This window comes from Caenorhabditis briggsae (assembly GCF_000004555.2).
Source record: "Caenorhabditis briggsae complete genome, chrIII, whole genome shotgun sequence".
NCBI classification, from domain to species: Eukaryota; Metazoa; Nematoda; class Chromadorea; order Rhabditida; family Rhabditidae; genus Caenorhabditis; species Caenorhabditis briggsae.
In genome coordinates this window covers 9784866-9810143 of record NC_013490.2, presented here as the reverse complement: position 1 = coordinate 9810143, position 25278 = coordinate 9784866, and the positions used below count along the sequence as shown (strand labels likewise).

The 25278-nt window shown below is 35.4% G+C and overlaps 5 protein-coding genes across 5 annotated transcripts; 3 read left to right on the top strand and 2 right to left on the bottom strand.

The window, feature by feature from the left end:
• Positions 1-59: 59 nt before the first annotated feature.
• CBG10134 lies at positions 60-4718 on the top strand (the record flags this gene model as incomplete). Its single annotated transcript, XM_002641741.1, has 8 exons — positions 60-174; positions 2272-2410; positions 3066-3228; positions 3543-3820; positions 3871-3967; positions 4023-4175; positions 4224-4388; positions 4581-4718. The coding sequence occupies 8 exons, from the start codon at positions 60-62 to the stop codon at positions 4716-4718; spliced, it is 1248 nt and encodes a 415-aa protein (XP_002641787.1).
• A 513-nt stretch (positions 4719-5231) lies between these two features.
• Cbr-srx-45 lies at positions 5232-9293 on the bottom strand (the record flags this gene model as incomplete). The annotated part of the gene is made up of 8 exons (XM_002641740.1): positions 5232-5346; positions 5869-5964; positions 6016-6333; positions 6851-6947; positions 6994-7112; positions 7659-7766; positions 7977-8137; positions 9237-9293. 8 exons carry the CDS (start codon positions 9291-9293, stop codon positions 5232-5234), a joined length of 1071 nt encoding a protein of 356 aa, XP_002641786.1.
• Positions 9294-19606: 10313 nt separating this feature from the next.
• CBG10132 lies at positions 19607-21018 on the top strand (the record flags this gene model as incomplete). The annotated part of the gene is made up of 8 exons (XM_045244292.1): positions 19607-19695; positions 19746-19806; positions 19856-19971; positions 20077-20152; positions 20229-20260; positions 20309-20600; positions 20640-20752; positions 20796-21018. The coding sequence occupies 8 exons, from the start codon at positions 19607-19609 to the stop codon at positions 21016-21018; spliced, it is 1002 nt and encodes a 333-aa protein (XP_045094207.1).
• Positions 21019-21664: 646 nt separating this feature from the next.
• On the top strand, positions 21665-23054 carry CBG10131 (the record flags this gene model as incomplete). The annotated part of the gene is made up of 7 exons (XM_002641738.1): positions 21665-21750; positions 21795-21855; positions 21896-22011; positions 22143-22325; positions 22376-22667; positions 22715-22821; positions 22865-23054. The coding sequence occupies 7 exons, from the start codon at positions 21665-21667 to the stop codon at positions 23052-23054; spliced, it is 1035 nt and encodes a 344-aa protein (XP_002641784.1).
• A 549-nt stretch (positions 23055-23603) lies between these two features.
• CBG10130 lies at positions 23604-24585 on the bottom strand (the record flags this gene model as incomplete). Its single annotated transcript, XM_002641737.1, has 3 exons — positions 23604-23695; positions 23770-24236; positions 24287-24585. The coding sequence occupies 3 exons, from the start codon at positions 24583-24585 to the stop codon at positions 23604-23606; spliced, it is 858 nt and encodes a 285-aa protein (XP_002641783.1).
• Between the last annotated feature and the right edge of the window lie 693 nt (positions 24586-25278).

Sequence of the window (25278 nt, the reverse complement as noted above, 5' to 3'; positions counted from 1 at the left end):
TCGAAAAAAAGTCGAATAGAAAAGAGAAAACGTCGGAAAGAAAGAAGAAGAAAATAATTATGAACGACGAAGAGGCTGGAGGATTTGAAGAAGATGGCGGACGATTCCGGAGGTTTCGACGAAGGCTCAAGAAGGATTGGAGCCAGCTGTGGAATGATTTGAGCGATCCGAAACGTGAGTGATCTCTTCTCTATTCATTTTTGCTTTCTTCTTCTTCTTCTTCTTCTTCTTTTTTCATTTTCCTCTGTCGTCATCTACACTCGCATTAGAAGCAATTAGATAATCAGAACTTGTTTATTTGCAAAACGAGACAAAATGTTGAAGAGAGATTGGTGTGAATAGAATAAAAAGGGAAATTTGAGGAATAGAGAGTTTATAGATCAGAGAGACGCAGAGATATCAAAAGATTCGGATTGATATTTATGTTTTTTTCTCTACTGTTTATTGAGGTGAACCGATCGTTAAATATATAGTTTCGATGAGAAAGAAAAATAAAAACCAAAATAAAATTGCTGTAGTAAAATCATGCCAAAATTGAAGTTCCAATATTTGCTGCTTTATTGAGTTTTGCTGAATTGATTCTGATGTCATTGTTTTTTGCAAAAAAAATGTTTTCGGAATATTTTGATGCCTTAACAAAAACCCAATTGTAAGACTTCAATTCGGGTGGCGCCTCGTTGGAGAACGATATTTTAAATTTCTGAACAGTGAAAGAGATTTTTTGGATAACTATGTGTTATGTCGTCAGATATATTCAGGAAGTATGTTAGTTTGAAACTTGAAGAATTCTCACATTCTAAAAAATGAATTTATACATTACGGATTACCATCAAAGTATCGGACAGAAAATTCCTATTTTTCTTATAGAAGGCCATCCAAATCGTCAACTTTGAGGCTATTGTTTCTGTAGGATATGTCAAAAAGTAATCAACTGATAAAATGTTGCTGATATTACAGTAAACAATTTGTCAGTTGTCTTTCAAACATCTTTCACAGAAAATGAAATATATGGGCTCAAAGATAACGATGTTTTTTTTCGGCAAATTTTAGCTAGCTATAATAAGCCTCTAAAAAGTCAGCATTCTACACTTTTTTAGAATATTTTGTTGTCCATTTTTGGTTCGAAATTTCCTACAATTATAAGAACTATTGAAACTTGTGAGAAAATAACTGTTCAACTACTGTGAAACCTGTAATAGGCCCCCCGTACTGTCATGTTTGAGTTCAATTATCGCAATTTCTCTGCAAGACATCAAGATTGTGTAAACTGTATAATGTTTGTTATATTATGATAAACAATTTATTAATTGGCAACTTTTTGATATCTTTGACAGGAACTGAGGAAAATCGGCTTACATTTAACGTTAATTGTTAGAGGACCCTTTTGAAATTACTACAAGTTTTTAAGTTTATGAAAATTTAACTTCTTTAAACTTCGAAAAAATCACACATATCGATGCTGTCTATGACTTATTTGTTTTGTATTTTTTCCAATCCCTAATAGTAAATCATCTTCAAATCAAACCCAGAAATGTTTCACTCAAATAATTACCTCAATCTTGGAAATTAAACCCTAATTTTTCAGTTTTCAATTAAGATTTTTGAACTAAAATTTGAAAATAAACTGATCTCCGAATGTGTGAAAACAACAACAGCTCGAAATTCGATCCTTCCACTATTCAAAAATGTGACAATCACAAGATTTTTCAAGTATTCTCTAGATCAATTTCTCCCGAAAATGTGTTCTGTTTCAATGCTTTCTTTATCAATTGAATTTTTGAACTGCTACAATTTTGAAAACCGCTTATCACTTCCCTATCCATCAATCATCCATCACCCAAGAAAAAATCGTTCCAATCAAAAAGATCAAAGAATAGAACATTTTATGATTTTATATCCGCATCATTTTTAGCTGAAAGAGAAATTATTCGGAGGAAAGCGGAAGACATGAGGAAGAGTACAGAGACAATTCAAGTGACTTAGATTTGATCTGATAATTTGATAAAAAAGAAGACAAGAAATAGACAAGGAATTCTATAGAATATGTGTACTCTGGTCTATGTTTATTTTGAAGGGGAGAAAAACTAGGATTTGGTTTTTTTCAACATGAGGAAAATTCCGAAACTTCAATTCCAAAACGGTACGAGAGATTCAAAGAGAGGACGATTTTGAAATGGGTTACGAAATCTTAAAGGAGGGAGGGATAAGATTTTTGGGGTTTTTTTGGAGCTACGGTATGACCACCATTTGGAAAAAAAGGGAATTTTTCAGAAATGCGGTTTCCATGGCCGATAAACACGCCGTTAGAAGTTTACGAACAAGTGGGAGCTGAACGATTTGATCCTTCTTCTCATCGATATCAGATGCCATTTTTCTGGAAAACGCTAGCAGTTCCAGCAACACCTTCTTGGTGAGTTTTTTGTTTTAAAAGTAGAAAAGGGCTATCACATCGCTCAAGAACTTTGTTTTTTTGAAATTCAAAATATACCAAAATTCAAATCACATATTTCATATGGACAGATTTGTGCCGAAGACTGGAAATTTCAAAAATAAAGTTTTGACTTCTGGACAGACTCTACAAAACTGGAGTCCAGAAATTCAAATATTCATCAGTAAACTGGCCAAATTCCAAATTACTTGATCAATTTGGAGCTGAGTTATCGTTTGTCAAAGTGGCTTCATCTCATGAAAATCACAACATTCATTTTTAAACAATCATAAGAATACCTAGACTTTAGGAATTGCTTCGAAAGTTTCATTAGCTTCGTCAAACGTAATATTATTTTCCTATCAATTTTCGTGCATCCAAGATACTTATGTCGAAAGATATACCCATTGTTATTATACTTGCAAAATCAGGGCCCGGCGGCCCCGGATTTTCGAAGTTCCGGAAATGTTTTTCTGAAAGCCCGGACCGAGGCGGGCCGGGCCATGAAAATTCTTTAAAAAAGCCCGACCCGGCCCGCCCCTTGCAAGTTTTTTTAAAATCAGCCCGGCACTTTGTAAAAACCTTTTTGCTTCAACAACATTTTTTAAAAAGCAACCTAAAAATCCATTTTTTCCAGGGCGCTCCTAGTATGTATAATCGAGTCTAGTTTCGCTTTGATATGTTTTCTGGCCGTGATGCTTCACTATGCAATATTTCTTCCCTGGTGTGATGTCTACTCTAAACCTCTTATTGTTTTCTACCTCACTGCACTACAGTATGCCGTATTTTATTCTTTCAAAGTGAGTTTTTTTCTGTGGAAAATGCAAACTTAATTTATCGAATTTCGACAAAAGATACCGTAAAGCCAATAATAGAAGGACTCACACACTGTCAACTTTAAGCTAATTTTGCTTGGTTCCTATGCAAGATATCAAATGTGTCAACTGATAAACTGTTTGCAATGTTATGACAAATAATTTGTTATTTGACAACTTTGTTATATCTTGAATAGAAACCGAGATAAATTGGCTCGAAGTTGAATATTATGGGGGTCCTTCTATCACAGATTTTGCTCCAAAATTGTTCGATAAGCTCCACAATGTTCTCCTCTTAGGTCATATTCGTGATCTCAATTGTGGAAAGAAACGCCCGTCTTCTTCGTCTTCAACTCTTCTTCCAATATGCCACGTGCGTATTTCTTCTCCTTGACGCCGCCTTTGCCTTGGCTGCTGACTTTGGAGGATACAATGAAGAGCTAATTTATTGTGATAAGAATCCTTTGTTGATTCGATTCGTCGCAATCATCTCTTTGATTTTCCTTTTTGTTCAAATGTTCCTTCGAATAATTACTGTACAAGTCTACAATTTCATGTGGGATGTCAGAAAGTTTCGGTATGATCTCTGGGTTAAAAACTAGAAAACCCTGAACATTTCCTTTTCAGAAAATCACTGAACAATTCCAAGTGGAGGTACCGGAAACGGGTGCATTTCACGTATTGCTCCATCATGCAAGAGGATTTCAAAGCCGAGAGACTGAATGTGAGTGAGAGACACAGAGAAATTGAATAAGAGAATACAACTTGCGAAAATTCAGAACAAGACGAGAAGTGTGGAAAGTCGTTTTCGTGACGACCAGGAAGAGATTCTGAAGCAGATTCAAAGGAAACAAAATGTCACGAATATCAGTATAGCTCCAGATGAACCATTCGATGAATCGCAGCTTCCACAGAACACCAGATCTATATCGGTAAGCTAAGAAATACTTTTAGATTTCGAAGCTCAAAAATCAATTCAGACTCTGTCAACAACACCATCCAACCCAACAACCATTGCTTCTCCACTCGGGAAACGGAAGCATAATCGTTCGGTATCGTCAACTTCGAAGAAAATGAAAGATAATGAAGGGAAAAAAGTGAAGGTTTCGAAAAGAAAGCCAGGAGGAATCAAAGTGCAATTGGAGGTAGGAATTCTTCTCAATTGATCAGTTTAAACCACAATTGTTTTTTCTGAAATGTGTAAGTTGACGGTGGTATGGTGAAATTTTTATTGGTTCATTTTTGCAGAAAACCATTTAGATTCACAAAACAATGAAGAAAAAATTCAAAAAATCTCCGCATTTGACCACAATGAATCTTTGAAAAAGCATTTCCAGGTCGACTACGAAACTGCTCGACTTTTATTCAGTCCCAGGAAAAATGGTCGAATTCCAAATGTCCACGTGGAAGAAATCGAGTTGGATTTGGACGAAGACGACGCACTTCTTTCAGAAGAACACGAGCCAATTGTATGATTTAACCTCACTTCCACCCTCCCTCAAAGCTTTCAATTTATTTCTCTGAAATTTTCCGAATTTCCACTCTACGAGTATTACATTCTCCTCCTCAGAAATCTGGTCTCAATCGAGTACAACAAGAAATGTTTATTAAATGTGTTTTTAACAACAATGTATGTTTTAACTCGTATTTATAAAGCTGTCAACCGATTACTTGTTACTTTTTTCACAATATTGGGATCAAACCCTGTAGTAGATGGGCCCCTAACTTTGAGCCAATTTATCTCGGCACCTATCAAAGATATCAAAAGTTGTCAATTGATAAAATGTTTATCATAATACCATAAAAATTTTATCAGTTGACAAAATTTTGATATCTTTTGCCGGGACCGAGATAATTGAGCTCGTGAAGGTGACCTTCTATTGAAGGTGACCTTCTATTACAGGTTTTACGGTATTTTTAAACGGGGATTTTTCAACAAAAAGAATGAGATCAAGAAGGCAATAAATTAATTTTTAAAAAACAAGGATTCAGACATGAACTGATGATCCATATCCGGTATTTGAGTTTGAGATGAACGTACACGCAAGAATTGAGCTCTTTTTTCGATTCGAATCGGTTCGATTGGTCACAAATCGATTTCGCCTGAAAATTGGGAGAAATTCAAGGATCACAACTCATAGTTGATCAGAAAAACTGAGTTAGAGGGGGAGGGGGGTAAAATTTTAAAATAGATAGGGTTGCGATGGTTTAGTATCAGAGAGTGGCCTAGGAAACCACAAAGTTAGGCCATCGAGGTCCTTGTTGTTTTTGAAATGTGATACTACTGCTCTTTAGCCGATTTTCTAGGCCACGGAAACTGAAAAGGACAGCATAAAAAGGGGGAGAATAGACGGCACGATTTCGGATAACTAACCAATCGATTTCAACCCGTTTAGAGATATGATATATAGAGAACCGTGCCAAAGGCGCACCAGCCAGCTGTTTAAAGCGCCAGAGGCTGCTGATATATAAATAAGTTCTAGTAACCATACAAATAATTTTCTCTTTCTCATAAGATAATAACAGGAGTGGTTTCTTTGCCGCCAACAAGACTTCTGAAATGGGTTAGTAAACAGAGGGAAAGTTTTGGAAGCACAGAAAAAATGTACCTTCTTTTTCTCTTACCTTGATGGAGTTTTTGATGCGTTTAAGGTGGCTTGAGAACGGAAAGGATGGCGGAGAACACTTCGGAATTGTTTATTAAAAATTAGTGTGATTACTCTGAAAAAATTATTTTGCAAAATCACCACCCAGTTAGAAGAAAAAACTCACCCATCCAGAGCATGAACCAAAATCCATGCATACGTTGTCAACAAAAAGTTTGGCCATCGATTAGAAGATTCGGCTAGTGATTTGGCATCTGTTGGTACTTTGAACCAATTGGATATATAGAAATAGGTCACTAATTCGAGAACGTAGAGTAAGCCTTGAAGTGTGACTTGCTGAACAAATGCAGTTTCAACAGCTCTTCTTTTCTTTTGTTGGGTGGTTTCGAACGTGGATTCTGATTGTTTCTTTCGATTGTGCATGTGCATTCGACAGAATGTGAAAGTATTGGTGATGGCGAACATGGAGATTACGATCAAACCTCTGGAAATGCGATTTGTCGAGACAATTGTTAGTCAGGAAGCTCCAGGAACAATTATCATTTGTTTCAAAAATAGTAGTAGTAGCCGACCAAATACGTCCACTTTGAGCTCAATTATCTCGGTTCATGTGAGAGGTGTCAAAAATATGGCAATTGATAAAATGTTTCTGATATTATGTTAAACACTTCATCAGCTGACAGCTTTTTCATATCTTTGATAGGAACCGAGTCAATTGAGCTCAAAGTGGGCGGGGTTTTATTGGAGCGAACACGGTAGCTTTATCAATTAATAGGATGGATGACAGGAGATTTTTCGAAGTTTTTTTTTGAAGTTACGGTATGCATTCGTGACGGTGTGCAATGATTAATGTTCACACAGAGCGTTGATATTTTGCCGCCTTCAGAAAATTATTTTTTATGTTCCCCCACCTTTAAGCGAACTGTTAATCAAACAAAAAGCTCTAACAACAATTAGATGTTTCTAGTTTAATTCAAATTCAAAAATGCAAGTTTTCTCACCTAAAAAATTCGGCATAATAAACATTGACCATTTCACACGGAGGACTGACATAGTCAAGCATCCATCTGGGAATAGAGAATCCCATTTTGCAGTCAACTGAAAAAGTAATGGTTTCTTAAGAAAAAAATCTACGATCACATACCGATCACCAGGAACCAGGAGAAACCAAAAGAAATTAGTATAATTGAACATATTAAGACTGTTGTGAATCTTTCGGTAAATATGTTTTGGTAGCTGGTTGGGAAGTATAGGGAAATGAATCTGAAAATAACAACATATAATTTATGAGTAATGCTGGAGTTTGAAACCTTTTTTAATTGGAGCCCACCGTAAACCCTGTACTAGAAGAGTCCCCATACTGTCAAATTCGTTAGGATTCCTATGCAACATTATCAGAATTTCGTCAGAATCCCTGTGCAAGATATCAAAAAGTTGCCAACTGACAAAATGTTTATCATAATATCACCAATATTTTATCAACTGAAAATTTTGGATTTCTTGCATAGGAGCCAAGAAATATCAGCTCAAACTTGACAGTATGGGGGCTCAAACTTTGAACCAATTTATCTTAGCTCATGTCAAAGGTATGAAGAAGTTGATAACTGATACATTGTTCATTACAATACGAAAAATATTTTATCAGTTGACACAATTTTGATATGTCTGATATGAACCGAGATAATCCAGCTCAAACTATTTCAGCTCAAAAATTACAGGTTTTACGGTATGTAGAATCTTTTTTTATATATTTGAAATCCAAGTCTTTTTTCAATCATTTTCATCATCTCGAACTGTCTCATTTCCCACCTGTTGAGTGAAATGACCAAATGTGTGTAAATGGAAATATCGTAACAAATCAGACACAATTGTGCGAACCTTGATGCCACTCCCAACGTTTGCAACGGTTTAATGTCGCTGAAAAATATTTTCATGTGTAAATATCGTTTTTTAGCCAAAAGGAAACTGAATACGCTTGACGGAGTCGCACTTCCGCTCATGGCATCATCGGTCTCCTACTAAAATCTCGAATTTCGTCAAACGACTAGACCAGTGGAAAAAAAAGAGTCATTTAGAGGAATAGTGGAGATGAAACAAAAAAGAAAAGTTAGAAAGGGAAAGGCTCACAAAAATAGGACCGGAGCAAAGTAGAAAGCCCAGACTAGAACGAAAACGGCGTCACCGGCGGCTTGAAGTTGGAGAAGACGTCCGAAAGAGTTTCGGAGAAGGGAAAGACGGCGGATGTAGACGGCGATGAATGTGTTGCATACGAATCCGACAAAACTTGTCTGGAATTTTCAGAAAGTTTATAGTTTGGGGTTTGTTGAACTGATGACAGGTGTAATTGAAAAGTGAGACAGATTAACTATATTGAAACCTCTAATATAAGAGCCCCCACACTGTCAAGTTTGAGCTCAATTATCTTGATATCTATAACAGATATAAAAAATTTGTCATCAGATAAAGTGTTGGTGATATTATGATAAAAAATTTAACAGTTTAGTTGACAAATTTTTTATCTTTCACAAAAACCGAGATAATTGAGCTCCAAGCAAACGTAAAAGGCGGGCTATTATTAGAGGAAATACGGCTTAAAAACGCGGTCTGAAAAGAATATGGTCGAAAAAACTAAACTTATTAAAAACTACGCTGCGTTCGGCATTTCATGTTATCGAGTCATCTGAATTAACAATAACACTGGTAACAAATCTTCCTTATTAATAAAACGCTAGAGGCGTCTGTCCGTCATCGTGTCCATCTGTGGACTTTTGAAGAAATTGAAAAATACATATATATTTACGTGACCCTTTTATTTTGAAAAAGTGAGAAACGAAGCGACGAACATTTGAAAAAAATAGATTGAATCGCGCCAAAGGCGCACCAGCTTACTGGTAAACTAAAAAACACGACGGAAAATGAGAAAATAATAAGTTTTTTAACTGATTAAATTTTTTGTCAAAAAGTTTCATATTTTTCTCTAACTACTAACCTATGTTTCAGAGTCCTATACACAAAATGTATTGTATCAAAAATTCCCATTATTAACGAGAATCCGTAAAACTTGTACTAGAGCCCTTACAGCATTTTACTTTGAGCTAGATTTTATCGGTACCTGTGTACATTTTATCGGTATAAAAATATTATAAATTATAAATTTTGAACCATAATATCAGCACCAATTTATTATTTGACACATTTTTGATATATCTTACAGTAATCGAGATAAATTAGGTCAACGTTGACAATGTGGGGCCCTTATATTACAGGTTTTACGGTTTGACAGGTGTCCCACTTTTTGAGTAGGCATTCCAGAGCTTTTACTTAATGGATCTCAAGCTAATAAAGACTTTTCCGATTATTTAGGAATACCTACGCTACCAAACATACCGAGAAAATAAGCAATGCCGCGATCCGATCAATTTGCATGACCTCGACATCTTCCATGAGAATCTGAAAAAGCATTCTTGTCGTCTTCTTAATGAAGTGAATCTACTAAAAGGAAGCAGAAACGTATACAAGACGTTCTCCTCGATTTTCAACACTTCTGGAAAGCCACGCCCATTTTTCGAGAATGGAAAAACGGGGAGATGAAGAAGCTGTTGGATGGGAAAAAAGGAAGAGAGGCTCCTCCCGGGTTTGGTTGTATCGAATTGCAGAATCGAACTTTCACCTCCATTATATCTAGCAGTTTAGAATGGACTCTCTCTTTTTTTGGTGGGACAAGAGAAGAAGAAGAAAAAAGAATTTGTTTCATGGATAAAAGAAAATGGGAATGTTAAGTAGAGAAAAAGGATTATTACAAATGGGAGAGAGAGAGAGAGAGAGAGAGAGAGAGAGAGAGAGAGAGAGAGAGAGAGAGAGAGAATATTGTTTTCTGATGTTTTGTGACAAAACACGCTAGATAAAGAAGTTCCTCCCAAAAAAGTGTGTTTTATTTGCATGATGTGTGACCAATCAAACTCCAAAAAACTTTTCGGCTCGTCTCGGTTTTCATTTATCGGAAATAGAAGGTTGTAAATTTTGGGGAAGGGTGGTGGTCAGCAACAACGGACAAGAGGGCTTAAAATTTTTAGAAAATTAGGAGAATAATATTTTTAGATTACGGTAGTTTTCGTTGTAGAACCTTTGGCCACGTAAACTGACGTTCATCTTCCACAGCTCAGAATTTTTGTGCCAGAATAATAATTAAATGTTTTCTATAACCTACTACATAGAAACTCTTGTCACTATATTTTTCAAACTCTCCACAATTTTCTACCATCTATGACTCATCATCCTACAAAACAAAAAACAACAAATTCAGAAAAATCCTAAACAACATTTCTCAATTGTTTTCTACATATCCCTCCCTACTTTTTTTTGCTCCTGCTATCTTTTTCTCTCTTTTTTGGGTAATTGAATCAAATTATGACCGCCTCATGTACTACTAGCAAAAACCTCATAAATCAGGATATTATCTTTTTCGCTGCAGAAGAAAAATTCTAGTCGATGGTCCGAAGAAGATGTTTTGCATTCACGTGGTCAAGAAGAAGCAGTCGAAATGAAGTTAATCAAGTTATTTGCCCGAGGCGACACAAAGGAAAAAGTATTAGAATAAAAGTTGATGGACAAGGCAGTTGGGAGCGAGATGAAGAGTATATTTGAATGTAAAGGGCATCCAGATGAGGTGATGACGTGGCAATGGAAAACATAACATGTGATACGGGAAACAACAAAAAATACTATTGATTGGCGAACTGTTTTTTTATTCATATTATGAGACAGCTACATTTGTTCATGTATTAATTTGAAAATGTTTTTGAATAGGTTTTTTTGGTATTGAAAAAAATGTTTATTTTAAAAAAATTAAAGATGCTGCAAAAAATTTTTTCTTTGCAGATAATACCGTACTCCTCTGATAGAAGCCACACAGCCTAAATTTGAAAATGAGGGTCCTGCTATTACAGGTTTTACGCTGGGTCTTTTTCGAAATTAGAAAAGAAAATATTGCTGGTTTTTCACTGCTGTATTTAGTTCAAAAATTAATTAGATGTTCATGTTAAAATGACGAAAATAATGGAGTAAAATTCCTTAAATGAAAAAACTGGTATCAAAAAAATATGACTCGTTTTAGGAACTTCTTTTTATATATTTTTCAAAATAGGAAAATTCTCAAATTTAAGCGGTAACTATAAATAAGAAAAAACCAAAATCAGAATACACTACTCCTAACTCAATTCCTTTCAAACGTTTCAGAATGAGTTCCGAAAATCTTGAAACTTCCAAAAAAGATTTTCTTCCGGTCAAAGCACATTCCCACAAAAAAAGCTTGTCTAATTCGAGTTAATATACAAAGTGACCTAAAGAGCAAAAAACTCGGAAAAGGAGAGGAAAGAGTTGTTCCTTGTTTCCATGTATATAACTCAATCAAGTGGACAGATGGAGAAGCCCCGACTCTATGAACTCTTTTTGAATGCGTAAATAGGAGTAACAAATAGAATCAAGGTGTAGTTTAGATTAAATGAAACTGGAGCATAGATATCGTGATTTGGTGTTTTGGAATTTTTTCGGAAGACTACGGTAAGTTTATTGGTCTAAAGCCTCTAACAAGGGAACCATGTTTAGCCTTCATCTCAGAATTTTTTCTAAATTCGCTCATTTATAGTTTCAAATACGGGCTTTCTCGTGGTGTATTCGGTTTTCTGCACAAATTTCTAGAAGTCGAGTTATGGACTGTTTAAGTGATTTCAGTACTAATTTCTCATTTTTGGAGTGAGTTTTTGAAAGGGTTAATAGGAGTTTTTTGGCATTGTTTGAGTGTCAATCGTAATTTTAAAGGTTTCTCTACAATCTGACAAAGTTTCCTCTTTTTTCAAAAAAAAAAATTTTTTGAAAAAATTTTTGCCATGGGTATGGGTTGGTTTTGGTTTGGGCATGGGTATGGTGGTTTGCCATGCCCTTTGCGAAATTTTCAATTTTTCGAAAATTTTTTAAATGTGCTAAAATGAATTCTAAACGCATAAAAATGATAAAATGAGTCTTTTCACAAGATTCTGTAGCCTATAACCGTTTTGAAATCCGAAATAAGTGATTTCTTCCAAAACTCCAATGAATCGTAGTCCTTCGAAAATCACCCAATAGCACTCAAATATTGTGAAAACATAGATTTACATAATTCTTGACTTATTTATAACAGTTCCGCAACCAATATGATCAAATAGGGGAATTTCGACTGACATTTTGAGTAGATAAGGCTTTTCAGCAGTGCTTCAAGAATTTTTTCAGAAATTATCTTTTTCGAGCTTTTTCCTACTGAAATAATAGAGCAAACATAGTTTTGATTTTCGAAAAGTTCAAAGCATTCCTCCAACATCAAAGAAAAAAGAAAAAAGAAAATGGACAGTGACGGAATCGAACCCCAAACTTGTTATAACATATTAATATATTACTATTCGTCCCCACTATCCACTCGGCCACTGTTGCTCGTTTCTTCCACAGTGGAGAATATAGAAGAAAGGGGGAAAGTGGAAGGGAAGGAGACCAAAAAAACAGCATATTTTCAGATGGACTTTTCTCGGCTTCTAGAAATTTGTGCAGAAAACCGAATACACCACAGGAAAGCCCGTATTTGAAACTATAAATGGGCAAATTTAGAAAAAATTCTGAGATGAAGGCTAAACATGGTTCCCTTGTAAGCTAGAGTTGTTAGGAAAAAGTGAGCGGGGTAAAATGACGAATTCTTTGAAAACTGTATGATTTTTGAAAGAAAAAATTTGATTCAAAATTGAAGATCAAGGGGTATTCTCCTTAAAATTGAGACAGTTGAACGAAAAAGTCGAAAAAAAGCAGACCACTTTTTTGGAAAATTCAGTGAATGACCTTGGGTACAAAAGTTTGACTTACTAATCTGCAGGGTTATTCTCACAAAGTCGCTATTGAAGGTTTCAAATTGAAACTTTCAATGCAAAATTCTGAAGTACAGTACACCTAAAACATCGAATCGATCACTACCGAAAAAATATGTAATAGAAAGGTCCCATACTTTTAACTTTGCGCAAATTCATCTCGGTTTACATGAGAGATATTAAAAATCTGTTAACTGATAAAATATTGGCTATATTATGATAAACAATTTATCAGTTGACCACTTTCAGATATCTTCGACAGGGACTTAGATACAGGGGCTCAAAGTTGACGGTTTGATTATTTGTAAGAGGAAATGTGGAAACGTTTTTGACTTCATTCTGATCAGAAGAAGTGTTACTTCTCAATCATAAATCGAAAATCATGTTAACCGAAAATAGTAGTTCCGACAACTAACAAATCATAAATCTTCTAATAGTAAGATCACTGTTTAGTCTCTGGAAGGTGTTATAGAAGAATATTAAATTCAGAAGAAGAAGAAGAAGAAGTCAGAAGAAAAATAAAAGAAACAACTAACGACCTCCAATTTTAAGATTAAACTAGCACGGAAACACTAAACCACAACCTAGTTTTCAAGTATGAATTCTTGGAAAAATCAAAAAATCAATCAAATCCTAATTTCATAATGTTGGCCGTCACTAACAACCTATTGCATATACACAATTGAATATTTATTTATATATATTTTTTTTACACTTTCGTGTCCAAGATTTAGAAATCAAAATTAATTAAGAAAACTGGGTTAGTTCTAGGAAAACAAAGTTGTTTGAAGGTTAAAGTACATGGAAAATTGTTTAGACGAGATGGTGCAATGAGCAAAGTCTCCGTTTTTGACACTTTTCTCAAATATAATGAAACGAGAGAGTGTTGGAGATGAAGAGACGGAGAGAGAAATGAGAGGGAAAGTTTGTTGGAACAATCGGATAATTAGAAACAAAGAGAGAGGACACTTTTAGACTGAATGTTTCATAATTGAAATTGAAATAAAAGAAGAGAAAGAGAGAGAGAAAAATTATAGCGATGAGTAATCGGATAATTTTGAAGCCTTAGGATACCGTACCCTTTTTTGTTTCTAAGAAACAGAGAACGTATTTTTTAATAAATTCTCAAGATCAAAATACAATTTCCTGCAAGAGTACTTCCGCTTTAACTTGTTTCTATTATATAAAAAAAATTAAATTACCGCAGCCATTTGATTTTTAAATTGTTAATTTTTCCAGATTGGATTTTCAGATTGCATATTATCTTTTGAAATAATAACGAAAAGTCACGTCTAAATTTTGTAGAAAATTTTGAAGATGAAGGGATTCTTAGATGATGTTGTAATGTCCGAAAGTTTATCAATTTCCCGTATTTTCAGTGAAAATTTTATTAACTGATAGAACTCTTGTAATATTATGATAAGCATTCATCAGTGGACAACTTTTTGATATCTTTCACAAATACCGAGATAATTGAGCTCAAAATAAGAATTGGGCGCAAAGTTAAAAGTTAGGGAGCTCTTCTATAACAGGTTTTACGGTAGTAGATTTTGTCGTACAGGAAATTTTAAAGTCTATTAACCATAAATAGAACTACAATTTTGTAGTGAACAACGTTTAAGTAGGAATTCGCCCAAATGATATGAACCGTTTTTTTCTGGAAAACTTGGCCATAGGTTAGTTTCAAGCGGTTTATATATTTCAGATCAATTTGTAAAAAAAGTGTTCTACTACAAAATAAAGGTCTATTTGTGTTCAGTAAACCTGAACATTTTCAATCTCATAGTACAAAATCTACTATATTTTGTAGACGTTCAAATCATTTACCACTAACATACCGTGAAATACCGTAGTCCCTTTAATAGAAGCCCACCCTAAAAAAGGCGCGACGCTCTTTAAAAGTGACCCAAGGAAGAAATCTTGCAGAAAGAAAAAAAAGGGACCTTCTCTTTTTCTCGTTTAGGGAGTGTCGAAATCAAATGAGAAAAATGCGCGGGTGGAAGTGGGAGTGACCAACGACAGATGGACACTATTCAGCATTTTGGAAATGGCGAGACCGACATCATTCGTTCTCCGTTTTCTTCGTCTTCTCCTTGGGTCATTTAATTACCCAATCTTTTTTCTGCGGTCCCGTATATTTTGGTGCTGCCCTTCGTAACAACCAGGAAAAGAGCCCCGCGCTGACCCATTTAGGAAGGAAAAACCCGAAAAACGTACACATTTTACGGCTTTGTCTAATTCATTGAGAATGGAAATCGGTGGAAAAAAGAAAAGGAGCTTGGAAGAAAATATATACGGAACTCACCATTGTTTATTACGTTTTGAGAATCTTTGAGAAGGCTTTGATGGGTAGATCACGGGATGTCGTTGAGAGGAAGTAGAAGATGTTATGATTCTGAAAGAAAGGTAATCTCATAAAAAGCATCGATATCATTGGAATTTCTGAAAAAGTTGAAGAAGAAGAAAAGGGGAAAGTCTATGTTTGGATTATAATCAGGGTAAATGGATGGGTGGAATGAGAGGAGATGATGACCCTCTCATCCTATTAAATAATTCTTTATACTTTTGAGGACCGAAGAACAAAGTTATTAAGATAATTATGAAAACGACGTTGGCAAAACACACATGTCTAGAGGGAAGAGAACTAAAGTCTACTAGGGATGGGTGAAGATTTCGAATCAATGAATCCTGAAAGTCAGATCCTTACCAATTTTTCGTTTTTAGCACAATGTGGAGTTTTGAATTTTTGAGATTATACTGAACTTAACAACTTCGAAGTCATAAAGTTTGATGTATTCTACAGTAGAATCCAACAACTCGAGATCGAACAAACTGGGTTAAATTCTCTCGAATTTAGAATTTTGAATTGATCCTAATTATAACGTTCGATACACATGAATATGAAAATTAGAGGAATCCTGTCATATGAGAGATGCTCGGAAAAGCTTTTTCGAAGTTTTGGAAAATTAAAATTTTCAAAATTTCGGAACTTTGGAATTTCGGAATATTCCGATTCTGAAATTCCGGAATTTCAGAATTTCGGAACTTTGGAATATTCAAATTTTACAAAATTTCGGAATTTGGGAGTATTCCGATTTTGACAATTTCAATGTTTTGGAATATTCCGATTTTAAAAATTTCGATAATTCGGAATTTTGGAATATTCCAGTTTTAATAATTTTGGAATTTCGAAAATTTTGAATATTCTCGTTTTTAAATTCTCGGAGTTTGGGAATATTTCGATTTTGACCATTCCAAATTTTGGAATATTCCGATTTGGAAAATTTTGGAATTTCGGAAAATACCGAGTTTCAAAATTTCGAAATTTAAGAGTATTCCCATTTTTAAAATTTCGGAGCTTCTCAAAATTGTAATTTCTAAGTAGAAATCTCACTTTCGAGAAAATAAGTGAAAAAAAACGAGAAAATCAGTGAAAAATATTCCAAAAACGCAAAAAAATAAGAGAAATTCCGATCGAGGCCCACACAGAAATTTTTTGCGAGCGCCATTAAAATACCGTAGTCCAAAAAGCTCTAATTCCAGAAAAAAAAGCTTTGGAAATATTCTGGTCGGCATTTCATTCTGAAAATGGTTATTTTTGGAATCTTCAGAGTTTCGAACTTCGTTCTGAACACCCCTTATATCCTAACAACCCTTACTGTACAAGTTCTAAAATCCTACCTGTATCCTTTTTAAATTAAGTATTCTGAATCCTGAAATCTATAACTAACTCTACTTGGAATATTTTCAGACTTCGTGCATTTTCAGCACTTCCAACTATCCAAACTCCACACTCTCTGGTCAGAACAATTTTCAAAAACCCGGATTGCTCAATTAGTTCTCTAGAACTCATTTTCCAAACTAGGTGTAAATAAATTTGAAAAAAAATTAGAATCGGAAAACGTCATTTTCTCTCTCTCTCTCTCTCTCTCCCTCCCTCCAATTAAAATGGACACAGTTATTAATAAACAGTGCAAGCTTCCGGTCTTTTTGAAAAGAGGAGCAGTGGAACAAATGAGGGATTCCCGCTGAAAAGAGAATGGAAGAAGAAGAACTGAAATGTGAGATGATGTGGACTTTTTTGTGCAAATTGATGAGGAGGGATCAAAAAGATTGGACGGCAACAAAAAAGGACGAGAAGGATTCTGAAGAGTTCACAAAAAACAAAAAAAAATGGGTGACGAAGAAGTAGAAGGAACCGAATTTGACACAGAAGGGGTAACATCTTTTTCCTTCTTCTTCCAAACGAAATCTAATAATTTATGGAGAAGAGTTTCTCTAGAGAAGGGGATAAGGATAAGTGTGGAAAATGGGAAAAGGACAAGAAAAACATCCTTTTTTAGATTGAAGTGTCGGAAAGTTTTGGAAAGGTTGCAGAGGGGAAAATGTTTATTTGGATTACGAGAAATTATAAATAATCAGGTTAATATGATAACTTGATAAGAATTCAAGAGGGTTCCGAAAATGGGTTCACTAACAAAAGCGAAGTTTTCATTTGTTTTAAAGGCGACCGAAATTTATTTTTGTTTAAAAGTAATCCCGAAGTTATGTATTTTCATAAAATTATTGAAAAAATTCAGAAAAAAAAATCTAAAGCCCTGAAAAACGCCGTCGGAAATGCACGCCGCTGGGTGGGACCATAGATGGATTAAATTTTTGGAATGTTTTTGATAACATATAACTTTAAACCTAAATTTCATTTTCAAGAATTTTTCTGTGACATCAATACCGTTAAACCTGTATTAAAGGGCATCTTTAATAGAAGATCCCTTCAAGTCGGATTTGAAAAAAATTGAAGGTCCCCGTAATAGCTCAATTTTGGGGAAATTCATAGGCTTGCATGAGTTTTGAACAAAAATTCAGCGGGTTTTTCCATGACAATTTTAGAAAGAAATGTGAGGAAAAATAGAAAAACCACCTCTAATTGAAGGGCCTTTGTAATAGAAGAGCCTTTCGGAGGAACCTTGGGACAGTAGAAGGGTTCTTCTGATACATGTTTTACGACAACTATCAAAACTTTTCGTGAAATATTTGAAACTCAATAAAAACCCCCTTTTTTAAAAATCAACCAAAAAAGCTAAACCGAACTGAAGCCTAATTATAGATCTCAGAAGTAATTTGAAAGGGTTTAGTTCCTTGTCTGGAACCCTTGAAACCAGAATACGAAATTTGAAAACTTCCAGAATGTTCGATAAGCTCAAAAAAGTTTTAACAAGGTCTAAAAAAACTCAAAATTAACGTCTTCTGAGAATCAGAAGGCACGTGCAAATGAAGAAGGATTCCTAGGATTTCATTTCCAGACTGGAATGGAGGAGAGAACCCATGAAGACATAAAGAGAGATGCGCTCAGGCTTAGCACATGACCCAAATTAACGGCTTCTCTGCAAATGACGTCTTTGATTGAATTCATTTTGAGGGCAAATAGAAGCAGAAATTGCCACGTCACGAGCCAAAAAATTCTGTGCAAAGGACGCAAGATCTCATTGAGAATTCATTGAAAAATGGAACAGGTTATGGTAATTTTCATGGTGTGAGTCCAGTTGTTCAAATAACCAAAAAGTGAAATGAGGAGAAGGAAAAAGAAGCAAAAGGAGGAATTTCCATTTTTGCAGAGGTGCTGTTATGTAGGGTGGACCGAATAAAACGAAACCAGAGAAAAAGAGACAAGGGTAATTGAGACAAACAAGCGGGACCAAAGGGACAAACTTTTTTTGAAGAAGAGGATCAGAGCGCACTTGAAAATCTGGAGAATCGGAAAGGAGATCTTTTGAACTTTCAAAAATAAAACAGAATATTTTTTGCTTGTTCTTATCCTATCCAAGAAAAAAATGGTTAGGATTGTGTCAGTTCTGGCAAAGTGTACCTTTTATAAATACTCCACATTGTCAGTTTTATTTGATGTGATAATGGGGCTAAAGATTCTGAATGTGGAGATTGAGCATCATAAAAAAAAAAAAGTAGATTTGTAAGAATCTCAGAAGGAGAAAAAAAAAGAAAGAAACACTTTTGTATTGTTCGAATATGTAAATTTTATGTAGGAAAATCACTTTTCAGAAAAACAGAAAAAGTTTATTTGTTCTCATCTGAAAAAAAGAAAAAAATACAGAATACAAAAGTTTCAAACAAACCAAAAATTGTGAAAAAAAACAGTATTGATGAAAAAATAGGATTCCCACGGTGTTTGGATGATCAGAGGATCTGTTTGTTCATGACAGTTTGAGTGGGATGTGTTGGTTTTTTGTTGGGGGTTTTTCAATAAGACATCCAGAAAAGTATTTTTAAGTGAATTTTTGGCAATTTTGACCATTTTCAGAAGTCTGGAGCTCGGCTGTCAAATGTCCGATCACTTTGAAAACTTATAAGGGTATAAAACAAACCTAGATTCAAAACTTTAAATCCACAAAAATTTTTGAAAATTCCTAGTTTTTCAGCCATTTGCCAATTTCTGAAAAAGAGCTGTAATTTCACATTTTCAGTACAAAAACTGCCTGTCAGAAATCGACAAAAAGCTGAAAAACTAAGAATTTTCAAAAAAAAAATTATGTGAATGCAAATTTTGAATCTAGGTCTGTTTTACATCCTCCAAAATTTCAAAAGTGATTCACAGCCAAGCTCCAGATTTCTGAAAATGGTCAAAATTGCCAAAAATCCGAAAAATACGTTTTTATATCTTACGGGCCGGTACTGTATGTTTCGAATATTGCTAACAAAATTTCTGGAAAAAATACATAAAAAATTATTCTTCGAACTTTCCTGTGACGTATTTCTACTCTAGACTTAACGAAACCAAGTCACAACTGATATAGAAAAATGGCAACATCATTCATATGAAACTGAAATTTTGATAACCTAGTTTTTCAGTCGGTGAAAAAAATGCACATGCTACTTCTACTATTATTAGTTCCTTGTCTGACATTTATTTCAGCGGATGATTGTACGGATTGTGTGAATTCGGGGAGATTGTGAGTTTTGTGAATTCAATCGACAGAACGTAGAAAGGTTCAAATTTCAGATGGTGCTTACAGACTTCTCAATGTGGAGGCACAACTTTAGCATGCAACACTTCTATAACTGTGAGTTTTCAGAATTCAGGTTATCATTCCTTCAACTTTCAATTTTCAGGTTCCCTTAAATTGCCCAAGTTTGCCTCGATTTGCATATAACGATGAATTCATGAGAACTGAAATCATGGTTCTTACAACTGCAGCTCAAAATGAAAATCCTCAATTGTGCTTCGAGTGAGTTTCTGTGTAGTTAATGAGACTTCTGACCCAAATTTTAAATTGTGTTTTGATACCCTACATACCAAATGCATTATCACAGGTCACAAAAAATCATTTTAGCAACCAGATGCCTACTATGAAGCTGTACAAAGTGACGACTGTCAATTGCTCAACAAACTATACTGATGTGACATGTGTAGGATACACTGAGTATGACATCAAAAGAAAAGTGTATTCAAATTTCATTTAAAGGTGCACATGGACAGGATCAGATCAACCAGCTATTAAATGGAGCTATGGAGTAGTAAGTCCGAAGAGAAAATTTAATTCTGAAAGACTCAGTTTTCTTCAGTGGTCTTGAATCTTATTACACTGTTACCAACGGAAAGATTTTCAAAATTATCCAAGATTCATTCATGCTTCTTTGGAATGGAGGAATGCAGACAGACTTGCGTTACCTGAAATACAAATATCCAAACTTTAAACTTTGGGTGAATGGCCACTCTCTCGGGTCTGCTTTAGCATGGGCCGCGTCTGCGTGGGTTGTAAATATCGGATTGTATAAACCAGAAGATATGAAAGTGGTCGTCATGGGTGCTGCACGAATTTCAGATTATAACTTTGCAGTTTGGCATACACAGACGGTAAAAATTCTGAGTTTGCCAGAAGTAATTAATTTTCAGTTCCCTTACAATTTTCACATCCTCCATCGATCCGATCCTGTCGCCCACACTCCCACATTCCTTCCCTCTTCTGTTCCTTTCACAACGTTGTTTTATCCTAAAACGGAAGTTTGGTAAGTTTGAATGGTCTTCTGTAGACTGTCATTTGGTTTACAGGTACAACAACTACATGAACCAAGGGGACCCATACCAAGTGTGTCAAGAAGCGGATGGACCGTTCTGTAGCGGCAGTGTTGACCCAAAAGCGACCCAGTATATGGACCATTTGTACTATTTCAACATTGAGTTGCCTGGGGCAGCTACCCTCCAACCCCTTCTAAAGGTTCCCTCTAACCACGCAACGACACTCCGCTATACCGCTCGGCGCGCGCACAGTTAAAATTCAGTTTTGAGGGATTGCGAGCTTGGATTTGGCTCGTGGTTGTTCTTTTAAGGATTTTAAGTGAGTTTGCTTGAATTCTAAGCTTTTATTTGTTGTTTCTTTCTAACTTGTTCATAGTAAACCGATTTTGTTACATTTCTTGTTGATTTTCTTCTATTTTATCACAGGAACTGATACCCCGGACATACCGCGGGCAATTATTGACTTGCCAGGATGGGGACACGCGGGATGTCCCATGAATATCAGTGCTTATGCACAACCTTGAATTTAAAATTTTCAATAAAGCATATTTATATAGTTGATCATATTTAAGCTTGCGGCACCGTAGCTCAGCTGGTTGCAGCGCGGTACCTCCAGCTTTGAGTCCGCAAGTTCAACTCCTCGAGGGACCTTTTTGAATGGAATGTTTAAGTACAGCAGGTTTTTACTTTAACTTTAAAAATTGAAACTTAAGTGAACCAAGGATCCGCATAGTCATTTGATTTCTGGAACTTCCGAAAAAGATTTTCCTTATTTCGATGTGACACAATTCTACCCTAGACCCTAACATCAGTTCGAAACTGATAAGAAAAATGGCAACACTTTCCATATAAAAAGAAATAATGATAGCACAGCTTTTCAGACACTTTTTCTGTTCTAAAAAATGCATATTAACCTATTACTACTGGTTTCGTGTTTTTCATTTGTTTTCTCAGATAGCTGTTCAAATTGTGTGAATTCGGGAAAGCTGTGAGTTTTGAAAAAAATTCAGATTTTCAAGACAAAATTTTCAGATGGTGCTTGCAGAATTCTCAATGTGGAGACACCACTTTAGCCTGCAACACTTCTATAACAGTGAGTTGAAAATTCAAGATTTCATCTCTTCAATTTGCAGGTTCCCCTCAATTGTCCGAGTCCTCCACAATACGGATATGACGATGAATTCATGAGATCTGAAATCATGGTTCTCACAACTGCAGCTCAAAATGAAAATCCTCAATTGTGCTTTAAGTGAGTTTCTGTGTAGTTAAAATTACTAGATTCGTGTTTCCTAACCCACTTTTTTCTTATCGCTTTGTGAAACCAAATATGATGAAAATCTAGCACAAGTCAGAAAAACTTGTAACTAAACACTGTTTTAGCAATCAAATACCGACTATGAAGCTGTACAAAGTGACAACTGCAAATTGTTCAACAGTCTATAATGATGTTACATGTGTTGGATATACTGCTTATGACACCAAACGGAAAGTTATTTCAATTTCCTTCAAAGGGGCACACGGACAGGATCAGATCAAGGAAATGACCGATAATTGTGTTAAATAGTTAGTTTGTTAGTTGGAAGGAATACTCGGGTTCACAATTTCTTTTCCAGCGGCCTTGAGTCTTATTACACCGTTACCAATGGAATGATTTTCAAATGCATTCAAGACTCTTTCATGCTCATTTGGAATGGTGGAATGCAGGCGGACTTGCGATACCTGAAATACAAATATCCTAGTTTTGAACTTTGGGTCAATGGACATTCTCTCGGATCATCTCTTGCATGGGCCGCATCTGCGTGGATTGTGAACATTGGATTGTACAAACCAGATGATATGAAAGTTGTTGTAATGGGGTCGATGAGAATTTCTGATTACAATTTTGCAGCTTGGCATACACAGACGGTGAATAATCTAAAAAGCAATCTACAACTCTATTGATAACTTTTCAGTTCTCCTACAATTTCCACATTCTCCATCGATCTGATCCCGTCGCCCACACTCCCACATTTGTTGCTTCCACTAACACAACGTTGTTTTATCCCAAAACTGAAGTTTGGTAAGTTTGAATTTTCTTTCATAAACTATCATTCGGTTTACAGGTACAACAATTACATGAACCAAGGAGACCCATACCAAGTGTGTCAAGAAGCTGATGGACCGTTCTGTAGTGGCAGTGTTGACCCGAAAGCTACACAGTATATCGATCATTTGTACTATTTTAACATTGACTTGCCAGGATGGGGGCACGCGGGATGTCCCATGAATATCAGTGCTTATGCACAACCTTGAATTTAAAATTTTCAATAAAGCATATTTATATAGTTGATCATGTTTAAGCTTGCGGCACCGTAGCTCAGCTGGTTGCAGCGCGGTACCTCCAGCTTTGAGTCCGCAAGTTGGGACACGCTGGATGTCCCATGAACATCAGTGCTTATGCACAACCTTGAATCTCTTGTTTAACTTGAGAATAAATTCTGAATATTTTCAATACATTTTCATTCATGTTTAACTATTCTGATTGTATGTTTCTATTCTAACTTACAACAAACGGTTAGCTTCTATAGGTCACATGCAGAGTCTTGGAAATCCTAAAATTTATGCCAATTTGGGAATTAAAGGAAGTACATCTCAATTCATTCATTTTTCCCTACCAGGATACATCGATATGAAGAGGGGAACAGAAATAGAAAAGGGAAAAAATGAAATTGGGAATAAATTGTGTTTCTGTATACAACACAATGTTTCCAATATTTTCGATTAATACTTTCTTTCTGGAGGGCGGGGGGCAACAGGAAAAATGAAAAAAAAGAATAAATGAATTGATTTTGCGAAAACCTGTCAAAGATGCCACACAATTATCTGATTCTCTGACCACACATGCGTGACTTGTGGTAGGATTTGTACTTTGGTGTTCATTATCCCAAATGTATCTGAAAAACGATAAAACTATTTTGAAACCATGCCAATATAAGCTGTTTTTTGAACATACTAAAAAATCACTAACACTTTGGGCAAAGAGTGCGTTGGTGGTGTTGCCTGTCTCCCTTTAAATAACGTAGAATATCAGGAGCAGTGAGTTCGTCTTGATCTATAACAACATATTTGGCTTGATACAATTTGGATTCTGGGTTGAACGGTTCCGTCGTCTCCCTTACTTTCATGAACACCGATTTAAAAACAGGAGAATGGGTGAGAAAGTTTTCAAGTGTTTTCATATCCGCGAATATCCAGGACAGTTTTATACAGATACTAACACATAATGATAGGTTCTGGAGTTGCGGAATGAAAGGAACAAAAAACGGGAGTCTCCCGGTAAAGGGTCTCAACAAGTATTTCATGTTTTCCGATTGCCAATAATACTCCACAGAGTTTCCGAAGAAATCAAGGAAATAATTATAAATACTTTTGATTACAGATTCTTTGTCACATGGGTAAAATGATGCTATATAATAATTGCATTGATCGGATGATGTGAAATAAAAAAAACTTTAATGATCCGTTCATAACTCATTGTGACTCACCCAAAGTCAATGCTCTTCCCACATACGTTCAACTGAAAATTAAAATACCCATCCTCCTCGTGTTTCATGATTCTCATGATCGTGTCCCATCTTCGGTCATAGTTAATATGAACATACGGCTGATCAGTGTCTAAACAGTCATACGTAATGGAACTGATCCTTTTGAACCTATTCCTTTTGGAAGTGTATATTGATTTCTTCATATTCTTCGAGGCGAAGGAAAGAAGAAAAATATCGGAGCATTCCATGTTACAGAGTATCTCATCTTGGACCAAATACGGATATTTGGATATAATCATTCTTGGTTGTTCTGAAAATATTGAAGAAATTGTAGAAGAGAAAAAAATGGTCCGAAAAAAGTAACCGTTTTCAGTTAACAGGAGATTATGATAAAAGTCGAGAAATTTGAATCAGATGGATAACTAATTTTTATCAGATAAAACTGCCTGGATTTGAAAATGCCCGTATAAAACGGCTCCAGACATTTCGCAAGCGGACATTTCGAAAGTGTGGTGGATGAATTTCAGACTACAGAAACTATTTTAGGGGTTTCAAACATGCTTTTTCTGATAGAACACAATTTGAAAGCTGAAAAAATCATCAAAACATACTTTTGAAAAAATTAAATTTTGATTTTTTTTCGAATTTCAGAATATGTTCTATCGGAAAAGCACATTTGAAAACCCTGAAATAGTTTTTGTAGTCTGAAATTCATCCATTCGCCCGTATTACCACATTTTCGAAATGTCCGCTTGCGAAATGTCCCGGAGCCTAGAAAACTATCCGTTAGGAAAAGAGATCAGTATTGGAAGAGGGTCTCCCGACGTGACAAATGACACAGTCAGATACGATATGGGTCGGGATGCCTCCTGACTGCGGTGAACAAGGTGACATCCGTTCGTCTACACCCCTTTTTGTTTCCCACACAATTATTCTCTTAGTGATCGACAGCCAGTTGAATGTTAATTAATTGGTGGAAGATTTATTCTTTG